Source organism: Leptonychotes weddellii, chromosome X (genome assembly GCF_054177405.1).
Source record: "Leptonychotes weddellii isolate Sample4059 chromosome X, ASM5417740v2, whole genome shotgun sequence".
Classification (NCBI taxonomy): Eukaryota; Metazoa; Chordata; class Mammalia; order Carnivora; family Phocidae; genus Leptonychotes; species Leptonychotes weddellii.
The window spans coordinates 1,168,076-1,183,535 of NC_138385.1; the positions used below are offsets into that span (position 1 = coordinate 1,168,076).

The following is a 15,460-nucleotide window of genomic DNA, read 5'->3' on the forward strand; positions in this document are numbered from 1 at the left end:
TGCTTTCCATTCCTTTGGGTAGGTACCCAGAAGTGGGGCTGCTGGGCCATATGAGGAATTGCCAGACCCCCCACAAGAACCCCTGTTCCCATGAGCAGTCACTCCCCATTGCCCACCCCCACCCCCAGCAACCATTCATCTGCTTTCTGTCTCTGTGGACTTGCCTCTTCTGGACATTTCCTATCAATGGAATCATTCGGTATGTGGGCTTCTGCGTCTGGCCTCTCTCACTCAGCATCATATTCTGCAGGCTTGCTCATGTAGCGGCGGTCAGAACTTCATTCCTTATTTTGGCTTAATAGCATTCAAGTGCATGGATAGGCCACGTTGTGTTTATTCATTCACCCATCGATTCACTCTTTGACTGTTTTTACGTTTTGACCTCCTGTGAATAGTGCTGCTCTGAGTGCAAGCTGGAGACATGTGTCTTCAGTTCTCCTGAGTGTAAGTACTGGAGGCACATTCTCTTGCAGTTAGGCAAAACTCAGCTTCCCGGGTACCCCTGGGCAATGAGCCCAGCTTTCCTGGCCGCCAGTGGGCCCGGGCAAGACTGTGATCGGGACTCCTTCCTTCGATTCCACACGGAGCCCCTGGCCTGGCACCTGCCCGCGGCAGGTACTGACCCATGCTAAGAGCCATTCTCAGTATGGGCGGCCGCACTGGGGCTCCATGGAGCCCCAGCCCGCAGCATGGCAGCCCAGGATTTCCCCCCACCCACAGCAGCAGCCGTATCACCGGGAGTCTTAGCCTGCAGAATCATGGCACTGAGAGTGGGAAGGTGACGTCACGTGCCCATGTCTTGGCTTTACCGAGCCTCAGGCCAACCCAAAGGAGGTGTCGAAGGCAGCTGAATTTCCGGACTGTGTAGAGAGGAGCTGGCAGGAACCAGAGAGGATGTGCTCCCCTGTAGACGGGGACAGGGGCTGCAGAATTAGGCAATCAGCACGTAATCAGAGCGCTGCCAAGCATGGGGCCTGCAGCCAGACTGCAGTGGGCGAAGAGGGACAGAGGAGGCAGCCCATCTGGAACACTCTGTTGACAGGTTTGCTTTTGAAGGAGGTGTAGTCAGGAACAGTCCAAGGAAAGGTCATGAACTCAGGGGACGGAGACTTGAGCAGGTGGAATGTGAGTGCCTGTGGGCACCTTCAGGAGCTGCGGGAAGGCTGCTGGGAGGGCCCGGATGAGCACCCTGGTGACCGTAGGAGCTGTAGCTCATGGGGAGCAAAGGGGAGCCGGAAGCGGAAAGCGAGATGCGCAGTGGAGTCTCCCCCCGCCCTGCCCCGCCCCACGCCTGTCTTTCCCTTCTGTGGGGAGGACCCCCACCAGTACAACTTGCATCCATTTGGATCTACCCGCGGGGAGGCTCCACTTCCAGGCCTCAGCCCTGCAAAGCCTCCTGGCCTCCCCCCCCCACCTCCCAGGGCTTTGGGGAGAACCGGGTGGGAAAGGCAGATCTGGACTTTGGGCTGCTTCCCTAACCCACACCCCAATCTGGAAATCTTGACCCTTGGGTCCAGCTGACCTAAGAGCGAGGTCAGGACAATAGGGAGGAAAGGGCATGTCAACATGGGGGAGGGCCCACCTTGGCAAGCTGGGGGCTCCGAATTGGACTCCCAGAAAATCCTTCTGAGCCGCCCTCACAGGCTCATCTTAGGAGCTAGGAGGCAAGGGGTGGGGGAGGAGGAGGTCTAAGTCCCGGGCCCAATTAAGAGATCAGGTGGGGAAGGGTTCGGGGGCTTTTAAGGTGAGGAAGCCTGGGCTGATCCCTCAGGCTGGTATAAAGCGCCACGACCCCCAGGCAGCCCCAGGGCTGGCAGGCATTGGGGACAGGGCTTTCTGGAGCCATGACCCAGCGGTGGGGCCCCCAAAGGCTTGCGGACGGGCGGCCGCAGCCCGGCTATGAGGACAGCACCCAGGCGAGCATCTTCACCTACACCAACAGCAATGCCACCAGAGGTGAGCGAGCAGGCGCTGTGAAGGCTGGGTCACACTGGCTGGAGCCGCCCTCCAGGGACACCAGGCCTGAGTGGCCACACGGGGGTAGGGGCCCGCTGGCCACCCACCCCACTCGGGAGACTTCTCTTCTGCACATCGTGGTCAGCCGAGATGGTCTTCTCCCTTAGTCTTTATGACGACATGAAATGGGGGGGAGGCTTTCTGAATATAAAAGGACACCATAATATGGAACATGCATTTTCAAACCACATAGGCTTCCCAGACCTTTTGAGAATCCCTGTCCCAGGGACGTTCATTAACTATTTCCTTGTGGCCCCAGGCTGCTAGTGAGCACTCATTACATTCAGTTCTGGTGTATCTACCTGGCTGCACTGCCCTGAGCTTCCTGGGGAAGAAGCCGGGTCTGACTCATTTTTGCATCTCCTGAAGCCAAAAGGAGGCAAACGGCAGGAGCGGGAGGCTGGGCAGCTGGCCCGGAGGAGGGTGAGTGACTTCTTCAACTTTAGGGTCGGAAGAGACGGTAGTGGTCATCTTGTCCAACTGTGCAGCTGGGGCCAGCAGCCTTTGGCTGTGCATTCTTGGGGAGGAGGCTCGCTTGGCTCCCAGGGCAGTTTTTCCTCTGCTGAGGCGGCCTGAGTTATGCCCTGGGGGGGGGGGGCAGTCCAAAAGCTTTGCATGCAAGCCCTGCGAAGAGCTGAGGACACTGGTGACCCCCAGCCCCTGGCCCCCCTTCCCCAGTCCCTCCTCCAAACCAAAGCCCATCTGTTCCTTCAAGAATGTCTCACGTGCCCTGGTTTCCAGAAGCCATACCAGCTCCTTGATGGCCAGGGTTCCCAGGCCAAACTAATTAAGAACCCTGAAGTTTGCTCTGACCTGATTGTCCGTGTCCCAGACTGTCCTCGATGGAGATGCAACAGTGCTCTCCCTGGAGGGCCATAGGACTTCATGGATGCCTGAGATTCCTTTTTGTACTTTTTTTTTTCTTTTTTTTCAAAAATTCAAGTATCTACCGAAGTGGAGGGAAGCATGTAACGAGCCCCTGGGTATCCGTCACTTATTTCATCTATAACTGCCTCCACGCACCCCTCCTGATTTCTGGAAGCAGATCTAAGGCATCACATCATTGCCTCTGTAAATCTTCAGGATGCACCTCAAAGGGGAAAGGACTCTTTAAGAACATAACCATAGTGCCATTGCCACACCCATAAGGTAACATTGCCTTGATATCATCAGATCTCCTAGTCAGAATTGAAAAAAAGGTCATACATTTTTTTCCCTTTGCTTGAATCAGGGCTCCAATAAGGTCCACAGGTTCAGACTGTTCGTTCTCTTTTCATCCTCTTTGAATTTAGAGGTTCCCCCTCTATCTCCTTGTAATTTATTTGTTGAAGAAAATGAGTCGTTTGTCCCTGGACTCATCCACTTCAGACTTTGCTGATGGTTTCCCATGTGTAGCTTCCCACGCCCCTCCCACCTCGTTTGTCATTATGTTTGTGTAAATTGGTAGTTGATCTGAAGATCTGCTTAGAGGTCAGTTGGATCTGCTGGGTGTTTGGCAAGACCTCTCCATTAAGAGGGTGTCCCTTTTTCTGGGGTGTTGGCAGCTGCTGAAGCTCGATGCCCGGACCCATTAAACCACTGGGGATTGCAAAATGGTGACATTCTGGCTTCCATACCCCATCTTCATCTATTAGCTAGCGTACTTTGATAGAGAGAAACATGCCCTCATCTACTTTTGGGTTCCCCAGGGGCACAGTGTGTATGGGAAAGGCAGGAGAAATGCCTCGTCTTTCCTTTTATTGCTCCCATTGCAAAGTAATGACTTGGTTTCCCAGTGGAGCCAATTGGGTTTGACCTCTGTGTCTCCTTTTCTCCCACTAGGAATCCTGTTCTCAAGGGCTTTGGGTAGAAGAATTAGAATATCATTTAATTACTCATTTGCTTGATCTCAAACACACTCACAATGGTCTCAGAATAAGGACACCAACACTACCATCAACAACATGATTACCCAAAACTTAACAGTTGGACAGGTCTTTTTAGCCTTAGGTCCGAGTAGTCAAGCTAGTGTCTTTTCAAGTCCCTTAGAACAGTCCCTCTCTATGTGATTATGCCTCTGAGTGGATATGCATTTAGTTTCGTTTGTCTTATTTTTGACTTTCCGGGATTGCTTTTTAAAATTTAACGTTGATTTTAAATTATATAATAAAATATTTACAAGATTCCAAATTAAAATCTAGAGAACAAGGTATATTCAAGGAAATCTTGTTTCCTTGCCTGCCCCCACACCCAATTCCCTCCCCGCCGAATATTCTTTAGAACACCTTCGCCTGGGAGTAAACTGCGATACGCATTTCTGTACGAAATTTGTCCTGGAGATTTCAGGAGGGAGGGGCAGGCCGAGACATCTGCTCTGCTTGCACCGCTAGAGGACCCTCCTCTGTGACCTCCCGCATTCAGAACACTCCTCTCCCCTCCCCCACCACGCACTGCCCTGTCCCTCTTGTCCCTGCCCTGCCCAATCTGGACTCCATGAGCTGTCTGGGAAGGATGCTCTGGCTGCCTCATTTTGAAATTATCCCAAGGCCGGAATGTTCCAAACACCTCCCAGTTCCAGCTGCTGTTCTCAAACTAATGCGCTGTAATTTCCGGGGAAGATCTGTTGGCAATTTGGGGAGGGGGGGAGTCTCTGTTCTCCAGTCTATCAGCAGCTCCATTGCTTCCCTCTGCTTCCTTCTGCATAGAAACCAGTACCATGCAGGCCTTCAGTACTCAGAGGTCTGGTCCCAGGGAGCCCGTGCCTAGCATGGTTGTAGATATCGTGGATGGGCTTCCAGGAGCTCCCTGTGAAAGGGGCAAATGAGGCTCATGCACAGAGTACTGGAACATCGTGGGTGCTGTGGGGGCCAGTTGTGCTGGGGGGGCAAGATCTACCCCATCCCTTCTAGCCAGGGGACCCAAGAAAGCCCTACTTCTCTAAAACTAGTTTGAGTTGGGGTTTTGAAACACACAACCGAAGTGCCCTGGTAAATCTGGGGACTCTGCGTGGATGCTTTCCTAGGTGCTGTACAGCTTTGTTACATGGCTTACAATCCCTTCAAGTATTCTGCCAAAAGTGATGGTGGTGAAAAAGGTCCTTCCAAGACAGAGACATGCGGAGCTACTGTGTTGTAATAAACGGGAATTAGCTCTCCTTTTCGTTCTGTGTGCATTTCCTAGGGCTGCCATGACAAAGCCCCACACACCCATGTGGCTCAAACAACAGGAGAAATTCCTTCCATCACAGACCAGGACAGAAGCCCAAGGTCCAGGTGTGGGCAGGGTTGGCTCCTCCTGGAGACTCTGAGGGACAATCTGCTCCAGGTCTCTCCTCTAGTTTCTGGTGGTGACTGGCCATGTGTGGTGTTCCTTGGCTTGTGGAAGCATCACCCGGATCTCCGCCTTCCTCCTCACATGGCCTTCTCCCTGTGTGCCTGTCTCTGTGTCCAAATGACCCCCTTTTATAGGGACACAGTCCTATTGGATGAGGGCCCACCCTAATGACCTCATTATAACTTGATTACCTCTGGGCAGACCCTGTCTCCAGATAAGGTTCCATTCACAGGTACTGGGGGTTAGGACTCCAACATCTCTTTAAAGTTGTGTGGAGATGGTAGTCCCGAGGGGCCGAGTTGACGCTCAGCTGAGGAATCTGGAAAGCCTTCCAGAGGACAAGGGCATCCGAGCTGGGCTTTATGGTACAGAAGAGAAGTGGACCCAGGTGCAGGGGAGAATGTGAGCAAAGATCCAACAACAGAGAGACATGGAGCCCTCACGGGAAGCAGCACAGTGGGTGCAGGGTTCGAGGGAGCAGAAGCCTGCCAATGGCACCCCAGAGGGCTGACCCACATACTGGGGGTGGCAAATCAGATGGGGGAGTGATGCCTGGCATAGATGATGAGGAGTTCTACTTTGTTAAGGTCAAGGTGTCCAGCAGGCCATGGCCCCTGGCCTGAGGGACGGATGGAAGGAAGGTTGTTTGCAGATAGGCAAAGCTAAAGGGAAAAGGCTGACTGCAGAGGCAAAGGTAGAGGGCAGGAGGGCAGGACGATTGGCGGAAGGCTCTGACAAGGCAGGGAGGGGTGGGCTGGGCATAGCCGTGCAGTTGGGTAACACTGATGCCCAGTTCCTCCCCCACTCTGTACCTCCTGATCCTAGGTCCCTTCGAAGGTCCCAATTACCACATCGCTCCCAGATGGGTGTACCACCTCACCAGCATCTGGATGATCTTTGTGGTCATTGCATCTGTTTTCACTAATGGGCTTGTGCTGGCCGCCACCATGAGGTTCAAGAAGTTGCGTCACCCCCTGAACTGGATCCTGGTGAACTTGGCAGTTGCTGACCTGACAGAGACCATCATTGCCAGCACCATCAGCATTGTGAACCAGATCCATGGCTACTTTGTGCTGGGCCACCCTCTGTGTGTCGTGGAGGGCTACACTGTCTCCTTGTGTGGTAAGCCAGCCCGGGGCCCAGGCTTGGGGAAGACCCAGCCCGCTGGGTGTGAAGGACACACTCACACAGCAACCCCCCAGGTGTGCCCACGGTACACATTTGAAGGGAGACAGACCTGCAGGGGAAACAAGGCTGGGGTCATCGTGGGGTGGGGGGGTGGTTGTAGTCCAACAAGTAGGTACACCTACAAGGCTGGGGTCATATAGTACCAGGTAATCCCAGAACCATGTGGGAGGGAAGGGCTCTGGTCACCCCAAACAGAATTTCCATTCCAATCAGGGATGTGTGCCCCTTCAGCTCAGCTGTGTTGGATTTTTCCAGGGAAAGAAGCACGTCCCATGAGAGCTTTTGGGATATTGAAACTAGATCCCAGATCCCTTTCCCCATGCCCATCACTAATATCTCTGTGGGCCTTGGCTCTATTCAGGCCAACATTGGCAGAGAAGAACCCATGTGCTGGGCACCAGAAGTACAGGATCCCTGCCCGGAGGTAGTCCCAAGTCCCCTGGCAAGAGGGGTCCCTATCCCAAATGGTGACCACATGGCACCATCAGTTCTCTCAGAGCACTTGGAGGAGACAAGGGAGGACCTGAATCTTGAGCTGCGGCGAGGCAGTCAGGGAGAGCCGGGTGTGGTTGGCGCTTGACAGAGTGAGGCTGAGTGAGCAGGAGTGGCGAGGAGGCTGGAGCAAGAGCTGGGTCTGTCACACAGGGGGCTCCAGATGAGGGGGGAGGGTTGCCATGAGGCCAGGTTTCTTTCTCTGGGGCCCCCAAGGAAGGGGAGGACAGGCAGGCCCGATGAGGCTGAGATCCCCTCCGGGAGCTCTTGCGCCAGGCCTCCCATGAAAAAACAGAGGGCTGAGGGTTGCAGCTTGGTGTCCGTCCAAGAAGACAAGGAGCCTAGGGCCATGGCGCTCCGCACACGCAGCCTGGGTCTCTAGGCCCTCGGCTGTCACACCTGCGGAGGCTCGCAGCTGCTCTTCCGTTTGAAAAGTTTCCCAGAACGATCTGGTCACCATTCCTGGGTCCTTAGTTCCCACATCTAACTTGGGTTTGTCTAATTGCTACCTAAACTAATCTCCAATCCACATTCTGAGGAGGTGGACATTAGGAAGAGAAAAAAAAAAGACACTAGGATGGTGAGGGCCTGGTGAAGGAAGGGGGACCCTGGCCCCAGATTTGAATTACTAGTGCTGTGAGGGCCTGGTGAAGGAAGGGGGACCCTGGCCCCAGATTTGAATTACTAGTGCTGTGAATAACACTGAATTTCTTTACCACACCGCTCCTCCATTTTCTCATCTGTAAAATGGGGGCAGGACTTGGGGGCAAGATTTAAATGAACGTATTGGCCTCTCTCATAACCCTATGAGGTAGGTGCCAACATGAAGCCCACGGGACAGGAGCGGACACTGTCCCCCCGTATCTAACTGCCTCTCATTTTACAGATGATGGTCCAGCACTCTCCCAAAGGTACAGAGTAGGAGTGACCAGGGAAGGTTGGGCAGAGAAAATCTATCCCCCAAGTCCAAGTGCTCTGTGTACCTTCATGTCCACTCAAATCTGTCTCTGGTTCTGTCAGGATTCCCCACTCGCCTCTGCATCTGCTTGAGGTCTGTTTTCAAGTCAACAGAGATGATACTGAAATATAGTAATCAAAGTATTAAATATTAATTAGTGGCATAGTCCTTCGTTAAAATTATTAGTAAATGTATTGTTTGGAAGTATTAATGATACCGTTCTTTATTAAAGTATCAGATAACTGGATCTGGCCGACAGCCACTGAAATTTCAAAATGGTAAGGAATACAGTGATATTGGGAAATGTCTGCCACCTCTGGAAAGTGACCAAGTCCCAGGCACTGCTAATGCCACCGTGCTAATAACGGAAGGAAATGCCCAGTGTCCATTAGAGGTTACTGGAAACAAAGCTGTCTTTTTCCTGCCCCAGTTCATGGAGCCCTGAATTCTGCCCACAGACCTCCAGTGTGTAAGCAGGACAGGAAGACACCGTCTCCACCTGCCAGATGGTGGGCGGTGGTGGGAAATCTGGAAACTTAAACAAGTGTGCATACTGGCAGAAGGGGGCACAGGTCACAAGACGCAGGTCCTGTTTCCTTGCCCTTGGCTGGGACCACAGCACCTCAGTATGGTCATGTGGGTGTGGGCATGGCCATTGGGAGGCGTGTCGGCATTCGAAGAAAGGCTGGTGGCCAACTGAAAGAGAGCTAGGAATCAGGCCCAAGAGGAAAGAATGGGGAAAAGAGGGTGTTCGAGGAATTGACCAAGAGACCCACTGCCCCCTGGACCTGAATACACTTTTGGGGAGAATTAGGTGTTTCAGGTAGGTGGGGAGGAACCTCTTGATCTTGAAAACTGTCGGCTGGTCTGGATGGAAGGAGTGACATTGGAGGCTCAAAGCCCTCATCTGCCTGCTCTCCCCTGCAGGGATCACGGGTCTCTGGTCCCTGGCCATCATTTCCTGGGAGAGGTGGATGGTAGTCTGCAAGCCTTTTGGCAACGTGAGATTTGATGCAAAACTAGCCATCGTGGGCATTGCCTTTTCCTGGGTCTGGTCTGCTCTGTGGACAGCCCCCCCCATCTTTGGCTGGAGCAGGTAAGGATGCCAGCATGCAGGAAGGCAGGTCATTTAGGGCAGAGGGTGAAGGCTGGTGGGGAGGGTCAGACTCCCGATTCCATTTGTGACCTTGGGGCAAATTGCTTCCTGTTTCTGGGCCTCTGTGACCCCATGAGTAAAGTGAATATGGACCCAACTCTCCCTGTGACCCCTTTGAGGGTGCAGTGTCTACGAATGTATAAATCTGCCTGGCTGCAACATGGAAATGGGCCCCTGTCGTCTCTGAGCCTCTGGAACGGTCTGTTTCCCCTAAGCGTGAGCTGCTCATGGGAGCCCACAGAGAAAGGTGACAAGCTCAAGCCTTGGGAATAGCTGTAAGCGAAAGCAGGGCCCTCTAAGCCACTCTGCCCCAGGCCTCTTTCTAGCACATTCTGAGGGGCCTCCCTTTCAGAGGCTGCTTGGGTTGTATGTACAGCAGGGCCTATAATAGGTCATTTGTGTCTTGGCCAGGCCGCTTCTTTGGGGGCTCAGGTGTTATGTGTATTTTACCACAATAAAAAAAAAGAAGGGGCTATGAGACCTAAAAATGGACAAAGGTTTACCAAAATTCTACCCAAGGGTTTCCTTTGGGGGCGATGAAGGTATTGGGGAAGTAGATAGAGGTGGTTGCACAACATTGTGAACGTACTAAGTGCCACTGAATTGTTCACTTCAAAAATGGTTAATTCATGTAATGTGAATTTCATTGTGATTTTAAAAACCAAGCAATCCTGGGGTGCCTGGGTGGCTCAGTCCATTGAGTGGCCGACTCTTGATTTCAGGTCAGGTCGTGGTCTCGGGGTCCTGGGATGGAGCCCCATGTTGAGCTTCGTGCTCAGCGGGGAGTCTGCTTGAGCATTCTCTCTCTCCCTTTCCCTCTGCCCCTCCCCCTTCTCTAAAATAAATGGATAGAGCTTTAAAAAAAAAAAAACAAAACCAACAATCCTCCAGCCCAGGTCAGTGGTGTGCCTGGCCTGAGGGGTCCTGTGTTGCCATGCCTACATCAGGACAGGCTGCCAGCCCTTCTCTGCAGGTACTGGCCCCATGGCCTGAAGACATCGTGTGGCCCGGACGTGTTCAGTGGCAGCTCGTACCCTGGGGTGCAGTCTTACATGATCGTCCTCATGACCACGTGCTGCATCATCCCACTTGGTGTCATCATACTCTGCTACCTCCAAGTGTGGCTGGCCATCCGAGCAGTAAGCCCCCAAACCCTCCTGGCTTCACCCTTGCCTGGCAGGATCATGAGGGCCAGGGACGTCGAGGCTGGCACAAAGGATCACCCAGTCCTCTCTCCTGCCCTCAAACCACACACGAGTCCTGCAATTCCTTTGGAACTGCCACTACAGCCCTGGCTCCCTTGTCCTTGCCCCTACAAGATGGGAAGGGACTGTCCCCCGCCCTTCATGTGGGGCCCAATAAGGGAGCAGAGCTGCATTTCTTCCCTGACCCAGGACAGTTCTCCCCTGGGTGGAAAGACAGCCAGACCCGCAAGTGAAAGCTGCGCATCAAAAGGTGGTTTTGAGAGACTGCCACCAGAGTGACTTTGTCCCCTTCACGGGGCTGTTGGGGCAGGCCAAGGAGTGGATTTGCGTGTGCCATCTGTCCCCAAGACCCGCTCTCCACTCTCCTCACTGGGAAGTTGATCCTGTCTGCAGCCACCCCCTACCCCCTACGTAGGCAATCAGAGTGAGGCAGAAGAGGAAGAACACCGTACATAAGTTGTCCCCTTGTCAGCCAACTCACCTACCATTAGTTTGATCGGGATGCGCCATCTGTTCCTGTTGAGATCCTGCTTGGCACAGTTGGTAGAAGGCCCTTTGGGGTGGTGCCTTTCTGATATGAAGCTGCTTGTGCCCACAATCAGATCAACAAGTGCTCATAAGCTCTTTCTAGAGTGAAGGCCACAAACTCCCTGCCTGCAGCCTGTGATGTGCCCCCTGCCCCGCTTCCTCCCCCAACCCCGTTGGCGGTCAAGGATCGGAAGCAACCTAGCTGGCTCCCGCAGGTATCCAGCCATTGCTTGAGCCCTGTCAGCTCTGGGCTAACAGCAAGCAGTGTCCAGCCTCTGGGCCTCCTCCTGCTCAGCCCCTCAGACCTGAGCACTGGAGGGGACACACTGATAAGGGACCAGGTGGTGCTAAGGATGGCCTCCTTAGCTCCTTCCCAAACTCCTTATGCGTGGCTTAGCCGAGCTAAGCCAAGAGCTTGGAAGGCCCTGGCTCAAGGCCGTCTTCCCTAGGGCCACCTCAAAACCTACACAAGCTCCCTCAGGGCCAGCCCAGCGCAGCCTAAGCCAGGCTGCCAACTCGCGCGGGTGGGAGCTGGCTGCTGACTGGCCCGGGTGGGCCCATCTCCTTCTCGCCATGACTCCCCATCCCCGGGCCACCTGTCTCTTGCCTTCTCCCTGACTCACTGCCCAAGCGATAGCAACAGAGTCCCCTGGGATAAAGAGCCCAGAGGGACCCGCCCACTCACTGTCCCCGGGCATGAATCTCTGTCTCCCCCAGGTGGCAAAGCAGCAGAAAGAATCTGAGTCCACCCAGAAGGCAGAGAAGGAGGTGACGCGCATGGTGGTAGTCATGGTCTTCGCGTTCTGCGTCTGCTGGGGCCCCTACACCTTCTTTGCATGCTTCGCTGCTGCCCACCCTGGCTACGCCTTCCACCCTCTGGTGGCCGCTCTGCCAGCCTACTTTGCCAAAAGTGCCACTATCTACAACCCGATTATCTATGTCTTTATGAACCGGCAGGTAAGTCACATCGTTGGCAGAACAAACTAGAAAAAGACTGCAGAAGAGCCCAGCGATGGCTCCCACCTGAAATCATGTCCGGGGGAACCTGTTAATGACCTCCTTCCGTTCTGTTGGCCTCAGGGCTACCCTGGAGCTCGAACACCCAGTGGATGCCTGAACATGTCTACATTTACCCTACCTGTGCCCATTTTGCTTTTATAGGCACAACTCTCCTCTTAATTTTCATCTATCCATCTTGAAACCCTTTAAGAGGCCCTTCTTGGCTACACTGATATGTGGCTTTTGTGACTTTATGGGTTAGTTCAGGGGAACATGCTGTGGTCTTGCCCAAGGCCTTGCCACATGGTAGCCGTCATGGGCTGGCATATCGAACCTCAGCAGCAAATCGCCCAGGACTCCTAGACCTCTCGGAAGGTTACAGGCGACCACTGAGGTTCATCATCTTCCAAGCATAATTTGCCTTATTCTTCCTTGAATCCATCAAATCTACTTCATTAAGGCACAGCTGTGGATGTGTGAATTAATGGTGACCAGAAAGGTCCATGGGCCAGAAATACCACCTTCGCAGGGGCCTTGCATTGGCCTTGCATTGCACCAGACCCAGTCCCCATTCCTTCCAACTAGCTCTTCTCTGCTCCTCCATTTAACAGTTGCCCCATGGCTCACTCCCTCTCGCCTCGCCCTGACTCTCTGTAGAGTTCAGTAAGCACACACTCTTTGGGTAATGTTCAGGTATTTAGTAGGACCAGTACTGCAGGTGATTCCCCAGGACTCCATTGTTGGCACCTCAATACCTTGAGCGTAGTTCTATCCCTGGCTCCTATTTCCTGGCTTTCACGTGGGTCTCTTGTTAGATCTGGCTCTTGTTTATGGAACCCTAAGCTATCTTGCCTTGTACTGTGTTTACTTGAGTCTTTCCATCCTCCCCTTCCAGAACTCCTTCTCCCAGATAAGACATCTGTACTTCTGGACCCCTCCAGGCTTTCAAACTTTGCTTTCACCCTTTCCACATTGTCATCCCTTCCTGCTGCATTCTGAGAGAATTTTCTGTAATGGAGCTCCATGAGGACAGAGAATGTTACTCTTTTTCTCCACTGCTGATCCCTCTGGGACACAGTCTGGCGCAGAGTGGGTGCTCAGTAGATAGATGTCAAATGAATTCCTCAGTTAAGTCAATTCTGCTATTTGGCCCATTTCTTGTGTTATTGATTTCAATAATTATGTGTTTTATTTGTGACAGTTTTGATGTTGGAGGGAGCTGGAGGTAGTCAAGAATATACAGGAGATGCCTCTGGTCTGCATTCTTAAGACATTGTGGTTAGCTCAGTGATGATATGAGACATAATTTGAGAAATGAATACATTCTAGATCTCTTTAGGGCTAAGCAGCAAAGACTGGAGCCCTCTTGGTGCTGGAAGATTCTCTTGGTTAAAGACATGAGGTAGTGGCTAGACTGTTATCTACCTAGTCCTTGTGGAATAGAAACAAGATGACGATCACATTCTTTTTCACTAAAATGCCTCTGAGTCTCTTCCCAGACATTCTGGGGATGGGTCACCCTATGCATGGGCCCCTTAGCTGGCATCATCTTTGGTTACTGTACAAGTTTCCCGAGCCTACCATAACAAAGTACCACAAACTGGGGGGCTTAAACCAACAGAAATCTATTCTCACCCAGTTTTGGAGGCCAGAAGTCCAAGATCAAGGTGTGGGCAATGTTGGTTTCTTCTGAGGGTTCTGAGGGTGAATCTGTTCCCTGCCTCTCTCCTGGTTTCTGGTGGTAGCCAGTAATCCTTGGTATTCTTTGCCTTGTAGACAAGTCACCCTGATATCTGCCTTCACCTCCATGTGACCTTCTCTTTGAGTCTGTGTCCAAATTCCCTTCTTATAATGATGCCAGTCACTGGATTGGGGCCCACTCTATTCTAGCATGACCTCATGGTAATGTACATCTTAATCACATCCACAAAGACTCTATTTCCAAATAAGATCACATTCACAGGCTCTAGGGGTTAGGACTCAAACATAGCTTTGGTTGGGAGGGGCAGTGTCACAATTTGACCCACAATAGTCACCATCAGATTCTAAATTAGATTACTTAGATGAATGAATAGTCAGGAATAGACTATCCCCACGTGCAAGTAATAACCTCAGGCTTCCTCTATTCTCCGTATAGGATTCTGAATAGTAGCAGAGAAGGGGTTAAGTCATTCATTAAGTCATTAATGAATACCTTCCTCAGAATTCCCCAAGAATGACCTTTAGCAGAGTACATTCGTCCTTTCTGCTCTGTTGAGTAACACTTTCTGTCCTGCCAGTTTCGAAACTGCATCTTACAGCTTTTTGGGAAGAAGGTGGACGATAGCTCTGAACTCTCCAGCGCCTCCAAAACAGAGGCCTCATCTGTGTCTTCAGTGTCACCTGCATGAGTCTCTCCCAGCCATGACAACAAAAAGGTCTGCTTCCCACCAGAAAACATAACCCCTGTCCCCACACCAGCACTTTGGCCACCCCCCCCCCCACTGCCTCTTCTTCTCCATCCCTGTGAAAGAAATGTAGTTTCTCTTTGCCAAAAACAACAAAGTCATAGAAGCTACCACTGCAGCCTGGGGACCCCTGAGCCTCTGAGGGTCTGGTCACTGGGTCACAAGAGGGCATGAGGGGGACAGAACTGCAGAGCCCAAGTTCCCAGATCAGCTTCAGACACTTTAATATTTTCCAAGCTTTGTGTCTGCAGATGGTATGGAAGGATCATGAGGAAGAGAAGTGCAAGGCGGGCTGGTGGTGATGGAATCAGAAAGGGAGAGCTGAGAAGTCACTATCTAGGTAGGGCTGGCTGGATGCCCTTGACACCCAGGAAGCAGCATGAGCTAGCAAACCCAGGCCCTTTAAGTCCCATCTGATAGAGGCTTGGAGTCCTTGGAATACAGTCTCCATCTGGACGGGACCCAGGCCTGCCAGTCTGTGGCAGGGATGGCATGCCACTTCTGCCAGGCCAGGGCCCCAAGGCCAATCAGCATGAGTGTGGTGCATGCGCGCAGGCGGGAATTCACCAGTGGCAAGGGGCAGGCGCACATGGTGGAGATGAAGACCAAGAAGATGGTGGCCAGCGTGAGGAGCAGGCTCACGAATCGGAACATAAACTTCTGTGGACGGATCCTGAAGTTCTCCATCCTCTCCAGTTGTGTCACTTGCTGTAGAGTTTCAAGCTTAGATATACGGTTCTTGAAAGTCTCCATGACCTCCTGCACATGACAAGAACACACACCCTCATGAAGTGCAGTCACTTACCTGAGTTCCTATGAGGTACCCAGCAAATGTTGGTGAGCTGAAGATTTAGGAGGGAAGGCAAGAAACTAGAGCACTTACATGCTAAGGGCCCTGTCCTGTCTCAGTAACATCCAGTGTGGCCTAAGACTGAGAACCTGGCTATGCGAGAGCTCACCAAGGACAGGAGTAGGGTCTAAGGGTGTGGAAGAGAGTGAGGCTAACCATTACAGGTGAGGGAAACCCTTCAGCTGTGCTTGCTAACCGAGGGTTAAAAGCAGGGCCTCGCAGAGGGAGCTCCCCGCACCATCAGAAGCTGCTGGTGACTCATCAGCATCCCCTCAGGTGGCTCTGAAGCACCCCCAAGTATGAGAATCG

The 15,460-nt window shown here is 52.5% G+C and overlaps 2 protein-coding genes across 2 annotated transcripts in view; one reads left to right on the plus strand and one right to left on the minus strand.

The window, feature by feature from the left end:
- Window positions 1-1,844: 1,844 nt before the first annotated feature.
- LOC102746988 (opsin 1, long wave sensitive) lies at window positions 1,845-14,244 on the plus strand. Its single transcript, XM_081809386.1, has 6 exons — window positions 1,845-1,956; window positions 6,154-6,450; window positions 8,894-9,062; window positions 10,096-10,261; window positions 11,573-11,812; window positions 14,134-14,244. Exons 1-6 carry the CDS (start codon window positions 1,845-1,847, stop codon window positions 14,242-14,244), a joined length of 1,095 nt encoding a protein of 364 aa, XP_081665512.1.
- A 254-nt stretch (window positions 14,245-14,498) lies between these two features.
- The window catches only part of TEX28 (testis expressed 28), a 7,662-nt gene continuing 6,700 nt past the window's right edge, over window positions 14,499-15,460 (minus strand). Inside the window, exon 4 of the mRNA XM_081809296.1 lies at window positions 14,499-15,101. Coding sequence (XP_081665422.1) covers window positions 14,704-15,101 — 398 coding nt within the window. The 3' untranslated portion in view covers window positions 14,499-14,703. The remainder of the gene's footprint in view (window positions 15,102-15,460) is intronic.